Source organism: Fusarium graminearum, chromosome 1 (genome assembly GCF_000240135.3).
Source record: "Fusarium graminearum PH-1 chromosome 1, whole genome shotgun sequence".
NCBI classification, from domain to species: domain Eukaryota; kingdom Fungi; phylum Ascomycota; class Sordariomycetes; order Hypocreales; family Nectriaceae; genus Fusarium; species Fusarium graminearum.
The window spans coordinates 6,170,657-6,189,676 of record NC_026474.1 but is presented as its reverse complement, the minus strand read 5'-3'; the positions used below and the strand labels follow the sequence as shown (position 1 = coordinate 6,189,676).

Below are 19,020 nucleotides of genomic sequence, written 5' to 3'. Positions count from 1 at the left end.
GAGCTGCCAAGGTAGTTTGATCAATCATCTCCTTGAACCTCTCCTCCCCGTGTCCGCTGGCCCAACACTTGCTTGGCTTCAATTGCTGGGCCCTAACTAGGCCCTACAGGTAGGCAAGCCATGGTAAGGCAAGGCAACCCGGGCACTGCACTGTGCGTTTCTGCAGGCTCTACGTACCGCTGTGCATGGGGGGTTCCTCTCCCCAGCAGCCTCTCCTCGAGCTTGTATCCATCCTGTCAATCAACTGGAGAAACCACGGACGGGCCCCGAATGCAGGTGCAGAGTAGTCTCTGCTTAGTGTAGTCGGTGCCTTGACTATATCTACGTTGGCAGCCCCCAACCCTTTCCTCGGGACTGGTCTAAGAGTTCGTCACTTAACAACGACAACCTTATTCAAGGCCACTTAGTGTTTCTTTTAAAGAACATCGTCTCCCTCTATCCAACTACCAAGAGACGACTCGATCAACAAGTGGTTCCTGCATATTCCAACTTTGCATCTGTTCCTCCTCTCATCTACACATCTTCATCTTCATCTTCATCTTCATCTTCATCTTCATCTTCATCTTCATCTTCATCTTCATCTTCATCTTCATCTTCATCTTCATCTTCATCTTCATCTTCATCTTCATCTTCATCTTCATCTTCATCTTCACCTTGAAACAACTCACAATTCGGCATTCCCATCACTCAAACATCATCCATCATTGAGACAACTGACGAGTCCCCGGAAAGTCGACCAAAAGAGGATCCTTTACCGTGTCTAAATCCACATTCACCAGAAACATCTCAGACCCTGCGAGACTTTGATTCACAACAAGCTTCACTCCCTTCCTGGAATGCAAAGTGCAGGTAAGCTTTCCCCAGCCTACGAACGCTCATTCTTTGGGTTCCGAAGAACTAGAAACATTTCCCCTCCGCTTTCGCAACGCTTCACTTGAGTTAAAGCCCCCGGCCCTGACATATCTGGTGTTATAGATAGACGTGGTTGCACTCTGAGATTTCCAGCTACAAGTACAAGCTTCGTCCTGCCGACATACAATTCTCCATATCTCCAGTCATATCTACCTCTCACATTTTACACAAAGACATCATGACAGCCTTGTCAGATACGTCCTTCGCCATGTTCCATTCTCAACCTGACGTCGAGGACTATGCTCGATATGCCGACTCCAGCGTCATCTTCACTTCAGGCCCCATGGATGTGAGCATCCCAGCCGATGCCTTCGGTTTCCAGCACCAGAACGCCAGCCCGGATGCCTATTCTTCTTCAATGGGCTTTGTCGAGCCCTCTCTGTACGCCGAGGCACCAAACTACATGCTCAACAGCCGCGCGTCACCGAGCATGTACACCGATGAGTCCCCCGATATGAGACTACCCTCGTCCAGTCTTTCAACTGCCTCGGCTCCATCAACAGCTTCTTCAGCCATTGGATCTCCCCAATCTCATCACGGCCAAATGGGTGCAATGCCCGAGTGGGCTCCTCAGGGCCTCGGTCTCCAGCCTACAATTGTGGGCAACGATTACATGGTATCTGATTTTGCATCGTTCCCTGGTTCGGGAATGGAGGAGCTTAGCTTCGACTTTCCCACGGCCAAGGCCTTTGTTGGTAAGTTCAAAATTGCTATTTCTGTGTATTTCTTACAACACGAACGGATACTCGCTTCGAGCTTCGGCGATCCCCTTTTCTTCCCATCCCCCTTGGGTCTCGCAATGGTATTGGTAGAAGAACAGAGACTAGAGACTGAGCCCCAGTCCGAGGGGTCTGAGGCCTCTTCCCCCACCACTACCATATGCTAGTGTTTGCGAACCCCTGCCCTGTCATGCAGCAGCTTCAATCTATGATCAAGTTGTTTGCTATTCAACGAGATACCATCGGCTCGGCTCTTGGGTAGTGCTCGTCGATCCTCATTTTGAGCTGCCTCTTTTATTCGTTTATTTTCTTTTTTCCATGTCATCCCTTCTTCCCTCCAAGCCATTCTTTAGTTCCCCTCGAGCTTTCCCGTCAACTGAGACATGCCATCTGTCATCCCGATTGGCGCTTGATGTCACTTCTCCGCTATCAAACGATTGGCGACCTTTCCTTCTTGTCTTCGGCAGTGGCTAGCTGCAAACCCATCTTGGGCTTAGCTCTGCTGCCTCGACTGTCCTGTCCGCCTGTGTGTCGCAATCGCATACTGTACATACATCTTGACCTTCAACTCCACTGTTTTGTTTCTGCTTCACTCCTTGAGCTGACCGCTAACCTGTTCTACCATGATAGACCCTTCTCTCATCCACCCAGAGCTTACTCGTCCTATGGGCATTCCCTCCTATGACACCCACTATCAACAACACAACCACCACACATATCCCGCATCACCTTCTGCTTCTGTCTCTTCCTCCTCGCCCCAACCTCACATGATGAGGACCAATAGTTCTTCACCATTTCTCCAGGCCAGCAACTTCCAATCCACATTTTCCAGCAGCCCCTACTGTGCGCCAATGGACAACCAAACTCACATTCGCGCCCCAAGTATCAGCCAATTCGTTCCACCAACACCAGGCGAGTACAGCAGTGATGAGTCCAAGGAGAAGCAGAGATGCACTTGGCCTGATTGTGGCAAGACATTCAAGGATCTCAAGGCTCACATGCTCACTCATCAGAATGAGCGCCCCGAGAAGTGTCCGATTCAGACTTGCGAGTACCACACTAAAGGTTTCGCTCGCAAGTATGACAAGAACCGCCACACTCTCACACATTACAAGGGCACAATGGTCTGCGGTTTCTGCCCAGGCTCTGGATCGGCCGCGGAGAAGTCTTTCAACCGCGCCGACGTCTTCAAGCGTCACTTGACTGCTGTCCACGGTGTTGAGCAGACACCTCCCAACAGCAGGAAGAAGTCGTCTGCCAATGCCAATGCCACCAAGAAGCTCTCTGGTTATGCTCCTGATGCTACTGGCAAGTGTAGCACTTGCTCCCAGACCTTCTCCAACGCCCAGGACTTCTACGAGCATCTTGACGACTGTGTACTTCGCATTGTGCAGCAAGAAGACCCTTCCGAGGCCATCAATGCTAAGCGCCTCGCTGAGGTCGAGAACGATAAGGATGTTCACCAGACTCTTGAGAAGAACAACCTCCCTACCACCACCGATATCATCATGACCAAGCACGAAGACGACGACAGTGGTGACGAGGATGTTGAGAGCTCACCCAAGGGCAACACTTCCCCCTCTACCAAGAGAAAGGGAAATCCCGTCAACGGTGTCCAGAAGTCTCGGGGTGTTACTCACTCCCGTGGCGGTGTTGCTTTGGGAACCAAGTCACGCAGCCGCAAGAACCGTCGCGATTACCCTTCTTCATGGGGATTCGACAAGGGTCAGATGACCATGAAGAAGCGTGTCGTGGCTGTCTTTGATGGTCCTCGACGCCTTGCCAAGGACGACATGATGCTCTCCACTGATCACGAGGTCCGCATCAAGCTGTCTGACGGCAAGTCCTATGTCACCGACCTCGATGTTCAGACTCTGAACCGAGCTGCTGGCTTCCACGGAGCTACTGAGGAGGAGAAGGGCCCTTGGATTTCCGATGACCCCACCCCCGAGCAGCTCAAGGAGATGCAGCAAATGCTTGCAAACAACACCAACACCACTCTGTAATAAACACTACGACAACCCCTCTACTTATGTATACGGACAAAACATGTCGAACAAAAAAAGCATTTCAGGCACGGCGTAAGCGGATTGTATTAGAACAAGGACCATCCTCATATTTATTTTACGGATAGGTTGTTCATGACGAGACAGGATTGGGATGGTAATCATGGAACGGGTGGTGATCAAAGGAAAGGGAACGGAATTGGTTGGGCCTATGTTTGCGCCGTGGAGTTGACGATACCCATGTGTTTTTACTCGTTGTTTTTATCTGGGTTTTGGACTGGAACCTTACCCCTTGATGGCTAATGACAATAATGGATGATCTTGATAGCATTACTTAGTCCAAAGGACACTGTCCTAATATGTATATTTTTCAAGCACTCGTTTGGCTCTTCATGATTGGTGTTTGCTGTTTTTGTTGAAACAATGTACGATAACTGGGATGCTCTGAGGGATGTACGCTGGATCTATTTATCTATAGTTTGCACACTCAACCAGATAACAAACTTTACATATCAGCTGATGACTCGATCCGACAACGTATCTATTACAATTATTTATGTTAATATGGCGTTGCGGTAATGACGTCTCATTTATCACAACTGAAGGCAACAATGTCGCGAGAATAGCCCGTTATTGGTCATGCCTATTAAGTTCAATATAACCTTGTTGAATTATCAAAACTACAATTGAGTTGGAGTCATTCACCGTCTATCTAAGATTGATAAGACAAAACCTACTTATAAACATGATCTACAATCGGCCTCCTTTGTTTCGTAACAATGCAGCCCGCCTCTACAATACTGTCCAATATCTGGCACTGTTAATGGGCATCGGCAAGGCGTACCTAGTGAATCATTCAGCCTACTGTGGTATAACCAAAAGATCTGATATGCAAATCTATGATGCTGCGTTCACCTTCTGATTCGCAAGCCATCTAAAGATAAGGAAAGTTTAAAAGACATCACAAGGGGGTTTGTTGAGAAAAGAATCACATAGTGGAAAGGCCCGAATACAGAGGCTGGCAGGCTTGAGAACTTATAAACACCAGTATTTTAGCAGCGTCTTTATGTCCAACATGCATAACTCTCCTCTTTCTCTTCAATAATCATTAAGATGATGAACAGCAATCAAGCAACCAAGCACGAGCACGAGGGTTTGGCTTCGGTCCCTACTGATCCTCAAGATGTCGAAGTCCATGTCATTGACGCCCCTATATCTCACGATGCTGTCTTTGGTGACATCACAGGAGATGGTCCCAACTATCGCAATGTAAGCACATCGTATTGTGTTATGTGACGCTGGTGGATGCTAACATGAACAGGTTGGATGGCTAGGAACATCTGCTTTGATGATGAAGACCCAGATTGGCCTAGGCATTTTATCCATACCATCGGCCTTCCACACCCTCGGAATCATTCCTGGCGTCATTTGCCTTCTCCTCATTGGAGGCATCACAACATGGTCCAACTATGTGATTGGTACTTTTAAACTGAACCATCGTGAGGTTTACGATATTGGCGATGCAGGTGGTATCTTGTTTGGGCGAATTGGGCGAGAGTTTCTCGGTATTAGTTTCGCCTTGTGTAAGTGAATGACTGCCCATAACTGAGACGCTTTTGCTGACAATAACAAGTTACCATCTTCGCAATTGCGTCTGGTATTCTTGGTATTTCCATTAGCTTCAATGCTTTGTCAGACCATGGAACTTGCACTGCTACCTTTGTTGCGATAGCAGCTATCATCGTCTTCTTGTGTGCCAGTATTCGTACACTGGGTCGAATGAGTTGGTTGGCTTGGGCTGGACTCATTCCTCTTCTGATTGCTGGTTCGTTTCTTACTACTCTACCCCTTGCACGTCTGTATAGAAGCCAAGTAATACTGACGAACCCTCTAGTCTACCTCGTTACCATCGCTGTCAGCGTCCAAGGCCGACCCTCTGCTGCACCCAAGATCGACACGGACGAGAAGTGGATGTCAGACTGGAAACTTGTCGGTAAACCAACCTTCATCGATGCCATGGCTGCGCTTTCGACCATTGTCTTTGCGTATGCCGGCACGCCCCTTTTCTTCCCAATCGCAGCCGAAATGCGCGAGCCTCGCCACTACACGAAGGCGATGCTCCTCTGCCAGGCTGTCGCAACTGCTACATACCTGTCTGTCGGAATTATAATCTACTACTTCTGTGGCTCTTATGTTGCGACGCCTGCTCTGGGCTCGGCTGGTAAGACTATCAAGAAAGCTGCTTATGGTCTTGCTCTACCAGGGCTTATCGTTGGTGCGACTATCAACACTCATGTGAGTCTCTCCTATGCAGTGTTTCTTCTGATGGATAAAGTACTTATATACTCGTTTTATAGGTGACTGGAAAGTATGCATTCGTTCGAATCCTTCGAGGCTCAGAGCATCTCACAGCAAACACCTTTACCCATTGGGCCACATGGCTGAGCATGATTTTCGGCACTGCTTTGTTCGCATACATCATAGCAAGTGCCATCCCGGTCTTTGGAAGTCTTGTTTCCCTTGTTGGAGCTCTGCTTGGTACTCTTCAGGCATTCCAACCGTATGGTTGCTTCTGGCTGTACGACAATTGGCGCAAGGGCAAGCAGGAAAAGTCTCTACGATGGATTCTCATGGTTGCGTGGAGTGTATTTGTCATTGTTTCAGGAACATTCTTGATGATTGCTGGAACATATGGTTCTGTCATTGGAGTTATCGAGTCTGGTAAGAAAGGAGGTGGTCGTTCTTGGTCTTGTGCAGACAACTCCAACTCTGTAGGAACTTAGCACTGGAGCAGAGACAAAGATGAAAAGTCTTGTTTGTATTTGTTATATGTATTTGGATATCTCGTTTGTTAGAATGGTCCAAGAGAAACTAGTATTGCTTGTTGATAGCCAGGTCAGTCCCCATCGAAAGCGGTCGGGATTGGCAAATTTTGATAACGCCCCTCCCCCACCATCAAGTTCCCGTTGCAGTTGCAGACAGTCACTCCTTCCGTTATATCTTTCAGTGGCCGCTATCTCTTATATTTAAAACAAAATTTCTTAAAATTTAACTCTTCAAGAGAACAACATATTCATCCTTTCGTCTTTGTTGCAATAAGATCGAGTGATCTATCAGATAAACAGAGTCCGGGCACGTTTGAGTCAGTTGGGCATCTTCACCAAAGTCTAAAAAAAAAAAAAAAAAAAACTTGAAGTCGATATCGCATTGGGAATAAATCAAGATAAACGATGTCTCTCACCTGGCGCATCTCCGTCAACGGCGAGGCCGATACCCCTGAAGATTACCTTTCAACCGCCCTGGGTGTCATCTTCCCCGACGACATTACAAACCAACATGGCGACGCTGAACACAATCTCTCTTATGCCTCGCCTCATCTTCCCAAGCCTCTTGTTATCGATCTTGCCGACCCTGTAAAGGAGGATGACCGCAAGTTGTTCTCACACTACCTTTGGAACGCTTCTCTTCTGCTTGCCGAGTTTATCGAAGCCGACTCATTGAACATCCCGCTAGAGAAGCCTCGCGAGGCCCAGGACAGCATATCGTTCGATGTAAAGGGACTTGAAATTATAGAACTCGGAGCTGGAACCGCGTTGCCGAGTATTATGGGAGGTCTTCTGGGCGCAAAACGTGTCGTCGTTACGGATTACCCAGCTGAGCCTGTCCTCAAAACCCTTCGCACAAATGTCGAGCGCAACATCCAACCCTCATTCTCACCCGCCTCTGCCGAAACAACCCCTTCTTCTGGGGTATCCGTCCACGGTCACTCCTGGGGTGAGCTCGATGACCCCTTGAGCGTTTCAGGTAAGCACTCTTTCGACCGCATCATTGCTGCCGATTGCCTATGGATGCCATGGCAGCACGCCAACTTGCACCGATCCATCTCCCACTTCCTTAAGCGTACACCCGAAGCCCGATGCTGGGTCGTCGCAGGTTTCCACACGGGCCGACAGAAGATGAGCGGATTTTACGATGCGGCGGCTCTCAAGGAGGTCGGACTCGAGGTCGAGAGAATGTGGGAGAGGGACTGCAATGGTGAGGAGAGACCGTGGGATATTGAGCGAGACGACGATATTACGGTTCGAAAGAGGTGGCTCGTCGTCGCTTCGTTGAAGTGGATCTCGACATAGTGAATTTGTTATCACTTGCCGTTAAAAGTCAAGGAGCTCCTCTGATCAGACGGGGAGAGAAGAGTCTTTATAGACCACAACGATTTCACCCAACCACTCATAGCTGTATGGTATCGTGGCGAAGCAAGACACTTGTTCCTAGTTCCGTCCTCGATAATCCACTGATTGGCTCTGTTCTTCGGGCGGTCTGTATACCGCCCGCAAGACGAGGCGGAGTAACGCCTTCACGAGGGGGCGTAAGATTGTACAAAGATAGACGCCATCGGAGTTGGGAATAACACCCGGAGATACTGAATGTTGGCGAAAAGGGCTTCATGAGATAGATGAGAGCGATTCTCAAGCATTGTAGAACAAAGGCAGGCGTTTGATGTCACAAGATGGAAAATAGATAGGTAGTCCTTGAATTACTTTATATGTATTCTTAGTAGATAAGCTCGCTATGAATCCTCCTCTTATACAACTAACAGGTCAGCCTGCATATCCGTAGGATTAGTTCGGGGCTTCAATGCTTGGCCCCTTCTCTTCCACCTTGACAACCAAATCGTAGTTCACACGTAAGTTCTGTGCTCCGCTAAGCGCGCATGTGAGCATGGCTTCGTGCCTCTCGCCAACAAGACGCTTGAGTGCCCCAACGAGGAACCCTGCAACAATATCGACAGACCAATCGTCAGGAATACGGCCAAGCACATCGTCGATCTCAAACCATCCACCGAAGCGCTCGAGGAGAGCACCGGTTTGTTCGACACGGTCACTGATATCCTCGAGGGAGAGAAACTCTTGAAAGACGACGCCGAACAAACGACGCTGCTCCTCAAACGAGGGTCGCTCAGACGGGGCTGCACCTGTCGTACCAGCACCCCCTCGAAGACAATACGAAACAGCGGTATCGTAGTCACCCAAGTTGTGTATGAGGAGACGAAGGGCATCGTTGTGTTTACGTTCCCGACCGGCGAGAATGATGGTCTCAGGTACGAGAAGATCATCCGGCAGAGTAGAAATTCGATCTCTTATTGCTGCTGCATCATAATCGTTTGCTTCGCCCAGTAATTGAAGTAGCCTCAAACGACTGTGCCAGACCTCGTTGTCAGGCGGGGCATTATCCCGAAGAAAATGGCTGTATGCAGGTTTAGGAGCTTGCAGCGCTCGATACGCTGCATAAGTCGCCCTGACGATGGTTCGACTTTCTTCAGAGGACTCCAGATCGTGGACAACCACATCTAGGTAGTATGCCATCAGATCGTTTATATAAGTCGTGTGCCCCTTGCCAAAGACCAAGTGCTCTAGATAGTATTTGACTGCGCCAGGTGCCTCCTTTCGCAAGATCGCAACGGCTTGTGCTGGCTCGAATTTGGGCGCGCGTCCCTTGTCTTCCGCAAAGACTTCAACGCCAAGTTTTGGGTTGCGATTTGCTAACCAGACTCCGTATTCTTGAACAAGGGCCTGGCTGCTAATCTTTGTTAGATACTCACGAACACGCTGCTCGCCTTCGCGAAGCTCTTGTCCTACGTCTTGCTCGCCCTCAATGATACGCCTCCAAGTAGCTAGCACATCGCCTGCAAGCTTGCGGCTCTGATACAATCGACTCAGCACGAAGAGACGGTGATACGTTTCGAGTAGACCGACTGCGCGGTCGAAACAGTCAACACCCTTGTCCACAATTTCGTAAAGCTCTGATCGCACAACACCCCCTTTGCCCAACCCCTTAGGAGAGTGCTGATCGATTTCAAGAAGAACAAGGAGGAGAGCAGCGTCGACAGTGTGGAACACCTCTCGCTCATCGGCAACACTACCAAAGCCTTTTCTCTTCCGCCAGGTACCGAGAAACCTCCGAAGAAAGTGCATTGTCCTTGGCTCCAGTGTCCCAACACCATCCTTTGAAGTCATCTGGAATTCTCTACTTCGGAGGTAGGCATCGGCAGTTCTTCTTACGCCACCATATATCCAAATACCACGCGACCCTTCAATGATCTCGTTGCGAACGCTTGGAATCAACGATAGCACTACTCTTGGGTCTAGGCCACTTTCGACTAAGACTTCTTCAAGCGCCTTTACTTCTTTCTCTGTGAACTGTCTGTCTTCAGGCGCTTTTAATAAGTTCGTCAAGAGCAGAATGCCTGCCTTTTGCCGTATATATCCATAAGTCATAAACTCCAACTCTGTCTGTGGGTCTCGGCCCCTGATGGAGTTGATAGTGGTAAATATTGCTTGTCTGTCTAGCTCAGCGGGATTGAAAACGTCACCCGCGCAGGCTGCTTCCAAAGCAGCATCGAGCTGTATCAGGATGGGATTGCGGATAGCCCACCATATACGGCTGCCACTCCAGACTGCCAAATTAGCATGTGCCTTGGCAAGTTGGCGAGCAAACTCTTCTCCTTCTGCGTTACGATTTGCCTCCCATTCTTCTGGGAGTGACTCTTCATCCTGCGAGTCAATATTTCTGTCAAAGAGCTCCTTCTCTTTCGACATATGTTCTATCGATAAAGCAGTCCTTGAATCTGAGGTCTTGCCTGCAGATGAAGGATCAGGTGTGCCTGGGGAGGCGGAAACAGAGAAAGGTGTGTATCGTCTTTGAGAAAGCTTCTGGACAATTTCCTCGAAACGTGTTTCTTCAGTTCCAGCAAGTGAGCGAATGCCATAAACCCCATCCTGACCAACTTCTTTAGCTGTCAACCAGTACCTCTGTGGGTTTACATCTGAGCCAGCATCAAATCGTTGAATTTCAAGACCATGCTTCAAGGCACCGTTGACCTCTTTAGTCAACGATGCTAAAACATAGCCCTCCTCCTGCTGCCCCAGGGACGGTTGCGATGAGTCAGAATCCGAAATTGGGCTGTCTACAACAACCTCCCGAGGATACCTAGTAAATTCAAGGGTAGGTCGCGTAGGGTCGCCGTCTAGATTGACGAACATGCCGATTCCCGGTTCCAAAGGGTCGGTTCCAGTAACGAGCAAGAACTCATCAGGGGTTGGTGAGGTGATATGAGGCTTCAAAAAGACCGCGCCAGGCTTGGGTCTAGGATTCGCTGTTTGAGAGGGGGTGCCTGAGCGTGATGGCGCAGCTGGTAAAGGTTTATCTAGTGCCGGGTTTGGAGTTGAGGCTCTCTCCATAGAGGGCCTCGGGCTAGACGACAGTTGTGGCGAAGGGTGGCGACCAAGAAAATCATCACTTTCATTGCCACGGTCTTGTCGACGAATGCTGTCCAATATCGAACCTCCCAGGCTAGTACTTCGGCTATGGCTTGGGGCTTCACTGGCAGTTCGGTTTCCAGTCGAAGAAGAGCTCCGAAGCAGCCCACTTGTTGTGTCTGTTCCAATACTCTGAGCGTGTCCAATCTCACTAGGTGAAGTAGTCTCCTCCAAGGACGAGATGCTCATCAAAGGAATCTTCAGTTGCTGCTCCACGTCAATGAGCGCATAGGATTTGGAATCCGCTACACACGCGATTGAGTCTCTGCGCACTGATAAAGTGCTTCCCGAGAAGTCAATTTTCTGGAAACCGTTAACATAGATCAAGCCCCCAAACCATATTGATGCCTACCTTTGTGACACGAGCATCTTCCCCTACGCGCACTGCCTGAATCTTGCGCATTAAAGAAAGCAGGATAGTGACGCCTCCACTTCTTTCTGGGCCATCATTGTCAAGCAGGGGCTCGTTGAGGTCAATGCCGCCTATCCAGCTACAGTTCTTGACCAGCGTCGTGCCAAAGACAGGGCTGAGCTCTGGTAGAGAGTAGAAAGTGACAGTCCAGTTACACAAGATACATGCTTTTCCGACGCGCGGTAATAGTAAGATTTGCTGTACACCCGGTCGCGAATTCGGAGTTCCTGGCGTCTCGACATATTGAGGGCATAGCCGGGACGCAAGGATATAAACGGGCTGGCCGGATCGATCGTTCGGGTCGGGAGGAATCTGGACAAAATGGAGCAGCTCTGAAGCGGATGTTCCAACATATAAGTTCGCATCTAAATGCTCACAGGTCAACAATTGGTCCAGACATTTTTGAATATTTGGCAGAAACCTACCTAAGTAGTCTACACAGTTGATCTTGATATCGTCTTGGGAGCCATCCGCAGAGAGCGGCACTTCATCCAACAGTGTCCGTAGAACATAAGGGCCAACCTCGCGGCCTGTCAGCTCGGGGCTGATAATTGAAGGCCCATCGCCTGAGCCATCTGGTGTCATAGCGGCGTTATTATCAACAGCATCATCTGGGCGAGCAGCGCAAGTCCTGGTCTGCTGTCATGTATCGTGGGCTGAATATCAATCAGTTGGGCTGTATGGACACTTTCGAATGGGAATGTTGACATCAGTAAGTGGATGCATCGGATCTGAAGCTCTGGAAGCTGATGCGACCTTGAGTGGGTACAGCGCCTACGTAGTACCTAATGGACATGTTTGGTCAGTGGCTGTGCTTCACTGAACTGCAAGGCTGCGGGGGATCAGTTCAAGGACTTGCCCCTGTATTCTTGGCGTCAACAGCCTGACAGCTTACGTAGCCAATGAGCTTAGATGACACACCACGCAAACTGGCCCCAAGATACGCATCCCTTCGCATTCCCTCATGGCTTCAACTTGACCACGGCAACGACAAGTCGTACCGACGACCTTACTAACTGCACCAACTACGAAACACTCGCTTCCATCCGTTCGCGGCGTCCGAGGCTGCTGTATACACTCCTTTGCGCCGACTAAGATCTACAACTCCATACCCCTACCATGAGCGACGCAGCTGTTGAAGCCGCTCTGGCATCCACACCTGAGCCCGTTGCGCCTGCGCCAACCTTTGAAGGAGAGAACAAATTTCAACATGCGATCTCAGCATGGAGGAGTACGGCTACCAGCAAGAATCTATAACGGTTGGATACTAACTTTGTATAGCAATCGACCTCACAACTCTTGTCTCGAACCTAGATAACACTGCTTCCGACATTGTCGCCTATCAACGTGACTCAACTGTTCAGCGTAAAGAACTGGCACAAAAAACGAAGGAGTTCCGGAAACTCGATGATTCTTCCAAGTTGACAGAAATCAAGGGCTTGTTAAAATGTAAGAATAGCGCAACATTTCGATCAAAAACTGAGCTAACCATATTGTAGCTTATCAGACCTTCATCGATCTTCTCACGAACCATTCCAAGTCTGTCAACTCGGCCTTTCTGCAGACATATGCCTCTTTCTCCGATGCGCCCGACCCATACCCACTCCTTGAGGCCTCGGTCGACTCGATGCTCCTTGCTGAGGATACTTTACCGAAAATAACAGAAGAAAACCAACACCTGCAAGAAAATGTTACAACTCTCACGACTCAGTTAGAGGATGTCGAATCAAAGCTACAGACTGAGCGAAAAGCTCGAAAGGATTTAGAAGAGAACCTCGAGAAACGTGTCAAGGAAGTTGAGACATCATGGACTGCTGTCCTAGACGAGAAGACGGACAATTGGGAGGCCAAGGAAAAGAGCCTGGAGGATAAGGTCGAGAAGCAAGAGCGCCTGTTGACTGAGATGCGTGCAAGCTATGAAGTCAACCAACGATTGGGCAAGAATGGCGAAGAACAAGAGACCCAGCGCAACCAGGTCTCAAGTGCCGAGCTTGAGATGCTTCACTCCGACTTGGATCGTACGAGTGCTCGTCTCGCTGAGATTGAAGCCCGTAACGAGCAGATGCGTCTAGAGCTCGCGCAGGCCAAGTCATCAGCCCAGCAGCAACCTGAAACAAACCTTGAAGACGACCCAGGTTACATGCGCGTCAGGTCAGAGAACCAATCTATGATTCGCAAACTGGATGCTGCTCGCGTGGAGAAAGAAGGCCTCAAGCGAGATTTGGACGGCAAACTACGATCTATCGAAAGAGAGGTGAATGCTCTAAAGGAAGAGAGGGACACATTGAAGAATAAGGTGCAAAAGTGGGGCGATTATGATGAGATAAAACAAGAGCTCGAGGTTTTGAAGAGTATCGAGTTCTCTACAGGTGACGACGATGAGGTACGAGAGCATCTCGAGTCAAAGGATTCTGAGGGCAACTCCCTGGAGAAACTTCTCTTGGCACGCAACAAGAAGCTCGGCGATGAATTGACAGTTCTGCGTGTCTCGCACAACGACTTACAGAGTCGTCTGGAGGATCTTCAAGAAGAACTCTCAAGAACAAACGCAGAATTGGAGCGGTCTCAGAAGCTCAACCAGAAGTTGGAGACTGATTTAGAGACAATCCAGGAGGAGGGGGCCAATGCATTCCCGTCCGGAGCATCCGTTGCTGGAACATATGTCACACGAGCAGTTGGACGCAAGAGTGGTAGAATTTCTCCAACATCATCGATCATCAGTGGTATGGATCCTCGAATGGGAGGTGGCGAGCCTGGCGAGCGAGTCTACGGCGGTGGCTCGGGCATGCTGCCAATGGTCACGGCCCAGCGCGACCGTTACAAGAAGAAGAACGGTGAATTGGAGGAAGAACTGTCCAACACACACCGGACAGTGTCACAACTGCGCCAGGAGGTCGCAGCACTGCAAAAGGATAACCTAAACCTCTATGAAAAGACAAGATACGTCTCGACATACAACCGAGGGGGTGGAGCAGCAACATCGTCTGCGTATGGCGCAAACCCCAACCCGTCGACGGTGTCGATTGGCGAAACAGGTAATCCTGGAATCGCCATGGATCGATACCGGCAGGCATACGAGTCCAATATCTCTCCATTTGCAGCTTTCCGCGGGCGGGAATCTGCTCGAGCCTACAAGCGGATGAGTCTACCAGAGCGGGCAGTTTATTCGCTGACTCGTACAGTTCTTGCTTCAAGAACCAGTAGAAACCTGTTTGGAGCATACTGCGTGGCACTTCATTTGCTGGTCTTCATGTGCTTGTACTGGATGAGTTCGTCGGATGTCCAGCGGGTAACCCATCTCGAGTCTGCAGCGGCAGCGGCAGCGGGAGTGGCCGGGGGCTCACTTGGCAGTCCAATGGACGGAGCGCCTAAAGATCCCGCCAAGTAGAGGCCGATGTGCTGTCCTGTTTTAGAAGTGTTTTGGTCAAGAGCTCGAAAAGGAATGTCCGCGGAAGACGGGACTGTATCATTATCAGTACAAGCCTGCACCAGAAGGGGCTCGGTAGTGGAGTAATTAGATATCTGGGAACATGTATTTTGTGTATTTTTGAAGCAAACAAGCGAGATGTGTCATGTAAGCGGGATGCCAAGATGAATAAATGGTAGTGGTGGTATTCGTGGATAGGATATGTGTGTCTAGTATAGGTAGAATAGGATTAGAGCATATCATGATCCACCTAAGCAACCTTGACAGTAAATAAACAAGACATGTGACAGCCCTTTCGTCCCACTAGTCTAGAGATGCAAGTCAATGATGGGAAACGAAAGCGAAAAATAGCCCGTCCCAATTAAGAGGGCGGGGGTTCTTTTGCTTGATTGTTTGACGTTGCGCGGGGCTCGTTGCTATTTTCTGCAGCCGCTGGCCGCTTATCGCGGCCCGTAGACAACCATGGCCCGGCAGACCAATCAGAGTCTTGTACACACAAAACAAATCTAGCAGTACCCTGTATGCAATTTACGATGTCCGAGGACCTTTGTTTCTCGTTTCTTGCCAGGTCTTGAATGTTTTGATGCTGGGCTGAGGTTGGTTCGCGAGTGGCGCCGAGAGATCTTGGAATCTTGGGTTCTATCAAGGGACCCTGGTTGTATTGAAGATGGGCGGATACTATAGTGAAGAGGTTGGAGTGTGACCGAAATACCAGGGTTACTGTGATATTGATTTTTTTCGTGTATACCTTAGTACTAAGAAGAGAGGGGAAAGCCATTGATTGAGTTGTCCGCACATCATCAATGTTAAAAAGTGCTGACATGAAATAAAATGCACTTCATCAACATGTAAGTCATGACATGAATGCCAGCAAATGGTCCAAGCTTCAAGATCAAGATCGTTCATCGTATTTGGTTCTCAACAATCAACCAACAAACGAGATCTCTCTCGCTTGCATGTTCTACCGCATGGCAAATCTATAGAATACGGAATTATCATTATCGTGCCATTTCCATTTCCATGTCCCCATGTTAATCTCTTGACGCCCGTGGATCCATATGCCGTCGCCCGAGACAAGCGCTTAAACAGTTGTCATTCGGCCAATCACGACCCCAGCGACTACATACGGAAACCTAATGATTGGACCTCGTTGAATGATCATCACATATGAGCCAAGCTGCATCTTCAACGTGGGAAACAAGGGCCCGGCCGGTGTTTTATTTTTACATACATATCTTGGCATATGATCCAATCATGGTCATTTGCTCTTACTTGCCGCCCATACGCTCAGGCGCGTGTAACAGGGCCTTGGCTAGAGGGGAAGGCTGGTATAATAAGAGATGGTCTTCGTCCAACATGAAAAAAGAGAAGAGAAAAGAAAGAGGCAGGAAAAGATCCATCTCTCTGCATCTGTTTACCATTGAAAGACGCTGAGCGTTCTTCTTTTCCTTTTTCTGTTTTTTCTTTATTTCCTTATATATTATTTCCTTATTTCCTAAGTCGTCTATCTTAGTATCTCAAGTCTTGCTTTTGTTCGACCATCTACAAACGTTTCTATTGTTTCTTGGGGCTATACTTCTCTGTAACGACAAACGTCTTGACGACTGGAACGATATCGATACTCTCTATACACCTTCGAACTCATAACAAAACACACATATACACCACTTTAAGATGCAATTATCAACATTCGTCGCGTCCGTCTTGGCAGTGACTGCTTCTGCAGCACCTAGCTTCCCCAAGCCCACCATTACCGATACTCGATCTGCCATCGACACATTAGGATCATTGTCTGGTTACTTCAACCTCGTTGCGGAAAAGGTCAAGGCTGCCAAGGCATACGATGTAGCTCCCGTCTGTGATCTCTCACAAGCCAAGATGGCTCTTGGTATGTCACTTCGCCCCAGCTTCAGTCTCCTCAAGTGCTAACATATAAAAAGATGGTCAATTACTTCCTCCTTCCAAGGGACTTTACCTCAAGCATGTTGCTATCGGCCGTGGTACGCAAAACTATACATGTGACACCAAGAATCCTTCATCAGCACCCGTTGCTACCGGTGCTGTGGCAACTCTCTTCAACGCCAGCTGCGCCGCTGCTTTGTACCCTGATCTTGTTGAACGCATCCCCGGCATGGCTGTCCACTTTCCCTTGACAGATGCTGCCAAGCTTGGCCCTGCCTCTTTTCCCGAGTCTGGCCACCACTACTTCACTGCCGACGGTGTGCCTTTCTTCGACCTCCGCACACCAGAGCAAACTATTGGAGAGGCACCCTGTGCCAAGAACAGCAGCGCTCCTGCGCCATCATTCTCAGCCAAGGGTCAGCTTGGCGAGGCTGCTGTGCCCTGGCTCAGACTCTTTACCATCAAGGGTGCGACTCACGACATCAAGGAGGTGTACCGAACTACCACAGCTGGTGGCAGTGCTCCTGCAACATGCAACGGCATGGCCTCTGAATTTGAGGTTCAATACGCAACACTGTAAGTGACTCTCTTTCAAATTGGGTGTATTGCGGAATGACTAACACGAATATTAGATACTGGTTCTGGGCCGGCAAAACTGATGATGCTGAGGCTTGAACTTATTAGGAAGACTTTAGGACGCGATATTGGTTCGTGCATGAAATTTGTTTTTTTCTTCTTATACATGTAGATAGTCTTGTTTTTGTCATGGTAATATCCCCTGATGGTAGCGTCGTGGAGGTCAATAATTCAACTTGTGACTTGAGATTCTTTTGTCCAGTTTATTTATTTGTGAATGATTTTTGGGTAAAGAGGAAACAAACAACCGGAGATATGCGGATGCTGTTTCACGGTTACACACAGTAGGTAGGTGGTGTCATCCTTCAGCATCTGCATCCATCGATCAATCTTCGGCCTTTTCCGTAACTCAATCATGTCCAATGGCCATGAATGTAATAAAGCTGGCATGACATGATCAAGGCAAAACATTGTTAGTCAACCTGTCAGATATTGAGTCTTCTGCATCATAGGACTGCACGTTAGTTTCTTATCACTCTAGGACCCTAGGTACTAAGGCTATTGTGATGTAATGAAGGCCTCTCTATTGGTCTAGTCCCTGGGAGAGTGAAGGTTTAGGGAGGAAACAAGCCACATACTACGAGCAAACAAACATGTGCCGGTCGGTGAATGTCAGTTTCAACCCCCTTGTGTTACTGGTACAAAGCAAATTTGTCATCAAGAAGAAATAAATTATACAACATTGCCAAGTTGTTACAAGCAAGCAAACAACACCTCTGTACCTCTGTACTGTCAAACCGATACAAACCCTAGACCCTTAGTCTCATGTTTACTTGAGCACTGACGTTTGCACCTGGAACCAGAGTAGGTGCCGTTGTGGAGTGATGGATGCCCGGCCGGTACAAGGATTTTAGTTGTCTCCTAGGCGTTCGGTAGGTACCTGTCACCTATAGAGTGCCACCTAACCTGCTATTCCAGGTACTCCTGCAGCACCGGAACCTGACCGGCGGCAATCACCCACCAACACTTGCAGGGGTTGGGGTTGGACTTGTTGTGCTAGTACTGCTTTTCCCCACGCCTTTGAGTCCTGATGAGCTTAAACATGCCATCCATCCCCATCCCCATCTTGAACTTATTCTTTTCCTCCCTTCGGAACCGCAATCAGGCAATTAATTTATGGCCTTTACCCAATGGAACACGGCACAAGGTCCATCTACACCTAAAACTTCTTACCAAGTACCGGGAAACAAGACCCTACTTCTCTTGGATCCCCGGTTTCCTTCTATATCTTTGCCACCGACCGAACTCATCCGACTCAACCCGTCTGTTCAGCTGCCTCTGCAGTATTGAACTGTAGCTCATTCATTCAGTATCCATCAGCCCGGTCCATTTTGTACACACCCTTCATTCATCAAAGTCGAGCGCACTGCTGCTGCTTCGCCCGTATATATCTTGGAGCTTCAATGCTTACATCAACACAACAACCGTTACACCGTCGCATTCGTATCCCCGCTACGTCCCCGCCAGTCGAGTAACGATATCTCCTAATTCCTTCCGCCCGAATGTTTGCAACCAGCAACGCGCATTCGTTATTACCTTGATCGGGAAACTTCTCACGAATACGCCACTTGATTCTATTATTGCCGGACTTAATCGCCCAACGATGTCTCTCAACATGATGCTGCATGATGCTGGTGATGATTCGGATTTGAATTCCGATCAAGAAAGACCAAGCACTGCTCCTCCATCT

The 19,020-nt window shown here is 48.9% G+C and overlaps 6 protein-coding genes across 6 annotated transcripts; 5 read left to right on the top strand and 1 right to left on the bottom strand.

Moving 5' to 3' along the window:
- Positions 1-1,090: 1,090 nt before the first annotated feature.
- FGSG_01877 (uncharacterized protein) lies at positions 1,091-3,971 on the top strand (the record flags this gene model as incomplete). The annotated part of the gene is made up of 2 exons (XM_011319425.1): positions 1,091-1,607; positions 2,262-3,971. The coding sequence occupies 2 exons, from the start codon at positions 1,091-1,093 to the stop codon at positions 3,635-3,637; spliced, it is 1,893 nt and encodes a 630-aa protein (XP_011317727.1). The 3' UTR covers positions 3,638-3,971.
- A 779-nt stretch (positions 3,972-4,750) lies between these two features.
- Positions 4,751-6,420, top strand: FGSG_01876 (uncharacterized protein; the record flags this gene model as incomplete). The annotated part of the gene is made up of 5 exons (XM_011319424.1): positions 4,751-4,906; positions 4,959-5,220; positions 5,271-5,462; positions 5,532-5,932; positions 5,995-6,420. The coding sequence occupies 5 exons, from the start codon at positions 4,751-4,753 to the stop codon at positions 6,418-6,420; spliced, it is 1,437 nt and encodes a 478-aa protein (XP_011317726.1).
- Positions 6,421-6,867: 447 nt separating this feature from the next.
- FGSG_01875 (uncharacterized protein) lies at positions 6,868-8,199 on the top strand (the record flags this gene model as incomplete). Its single annotated transcript, XM_011319423.1, has 1 exon — positions 6,868-8,199. The coding sequence occupies one exon, from the start codon at positions 6,868-6,870 to the stop codon at positions 7,765-7,767; it is 900 nt and encodes a 299-aa protein (XP_011317725.1). The 3' UTR covers positions 7,768-8,199.
- Positions 8,200-8,256: 57 nt separating this feature from the next.
- On the bottom strand, positions 8,257-11,950 carry FGSG_01874 (uncharacterized protein; the record flags this gene model as incomplete). Its single annotated transcript, XM_011319422.1, has 3 exons — positions 8,257-11,256; positions 11,306-11,730; positions 11,791-11,950. The coding sequence occupies 3 exons, from the start codon at positions 11,948-11,950 to the stop codon at positions 8,257-8,259; spliced, it is 3,585 nt and encodes a 1,194-aa protein (XP_011317724.1).
- Positions 11,951-12,484: 534 nt separating this feature from the next.
- FGSG_01873 (uncharacterized protein) lies at positions 12,485-14,753 on the top strand (the record flags this gene model as incomplete). Its single annotated transcript, XM_011319421.1, has 3 exons — positions 12,485-12,596; positions 12,647-12,814; positions 12,865-14,753. 3 exons carry the CDS (start codon positions 12,485-12,487, stop codon positions 14,751-14,753), a joined length of 2,169 nt encoding a protein of 722 aa, XP_011317723.1.
- A 1,435-nt stretch (positions 14,754-16,188) lies between these two features.
- FGSG_01872 (uncharacterized protein) lies at positions 16,189-17,589 on the top strand. The gene is made up of 3 exons (XM_011319420.1): positions 16,189-16,680; positions 16,733-17,270; positions 17,327-17,589. The coding sequence occupies exons 1-3, from the start codon at positions 16,467-16,469 to the stop codon at positions 17,367-17,369; spliced, it is 795 nt and encodes a 264-aa protein (XP_011317722.1). The 5' UTR covers positions 16,189-16,466; the 3' UTR covers positions 17,370-17,589.
- Positions 17,590-19,020: the final 1,431 nt, after the last annotated feature.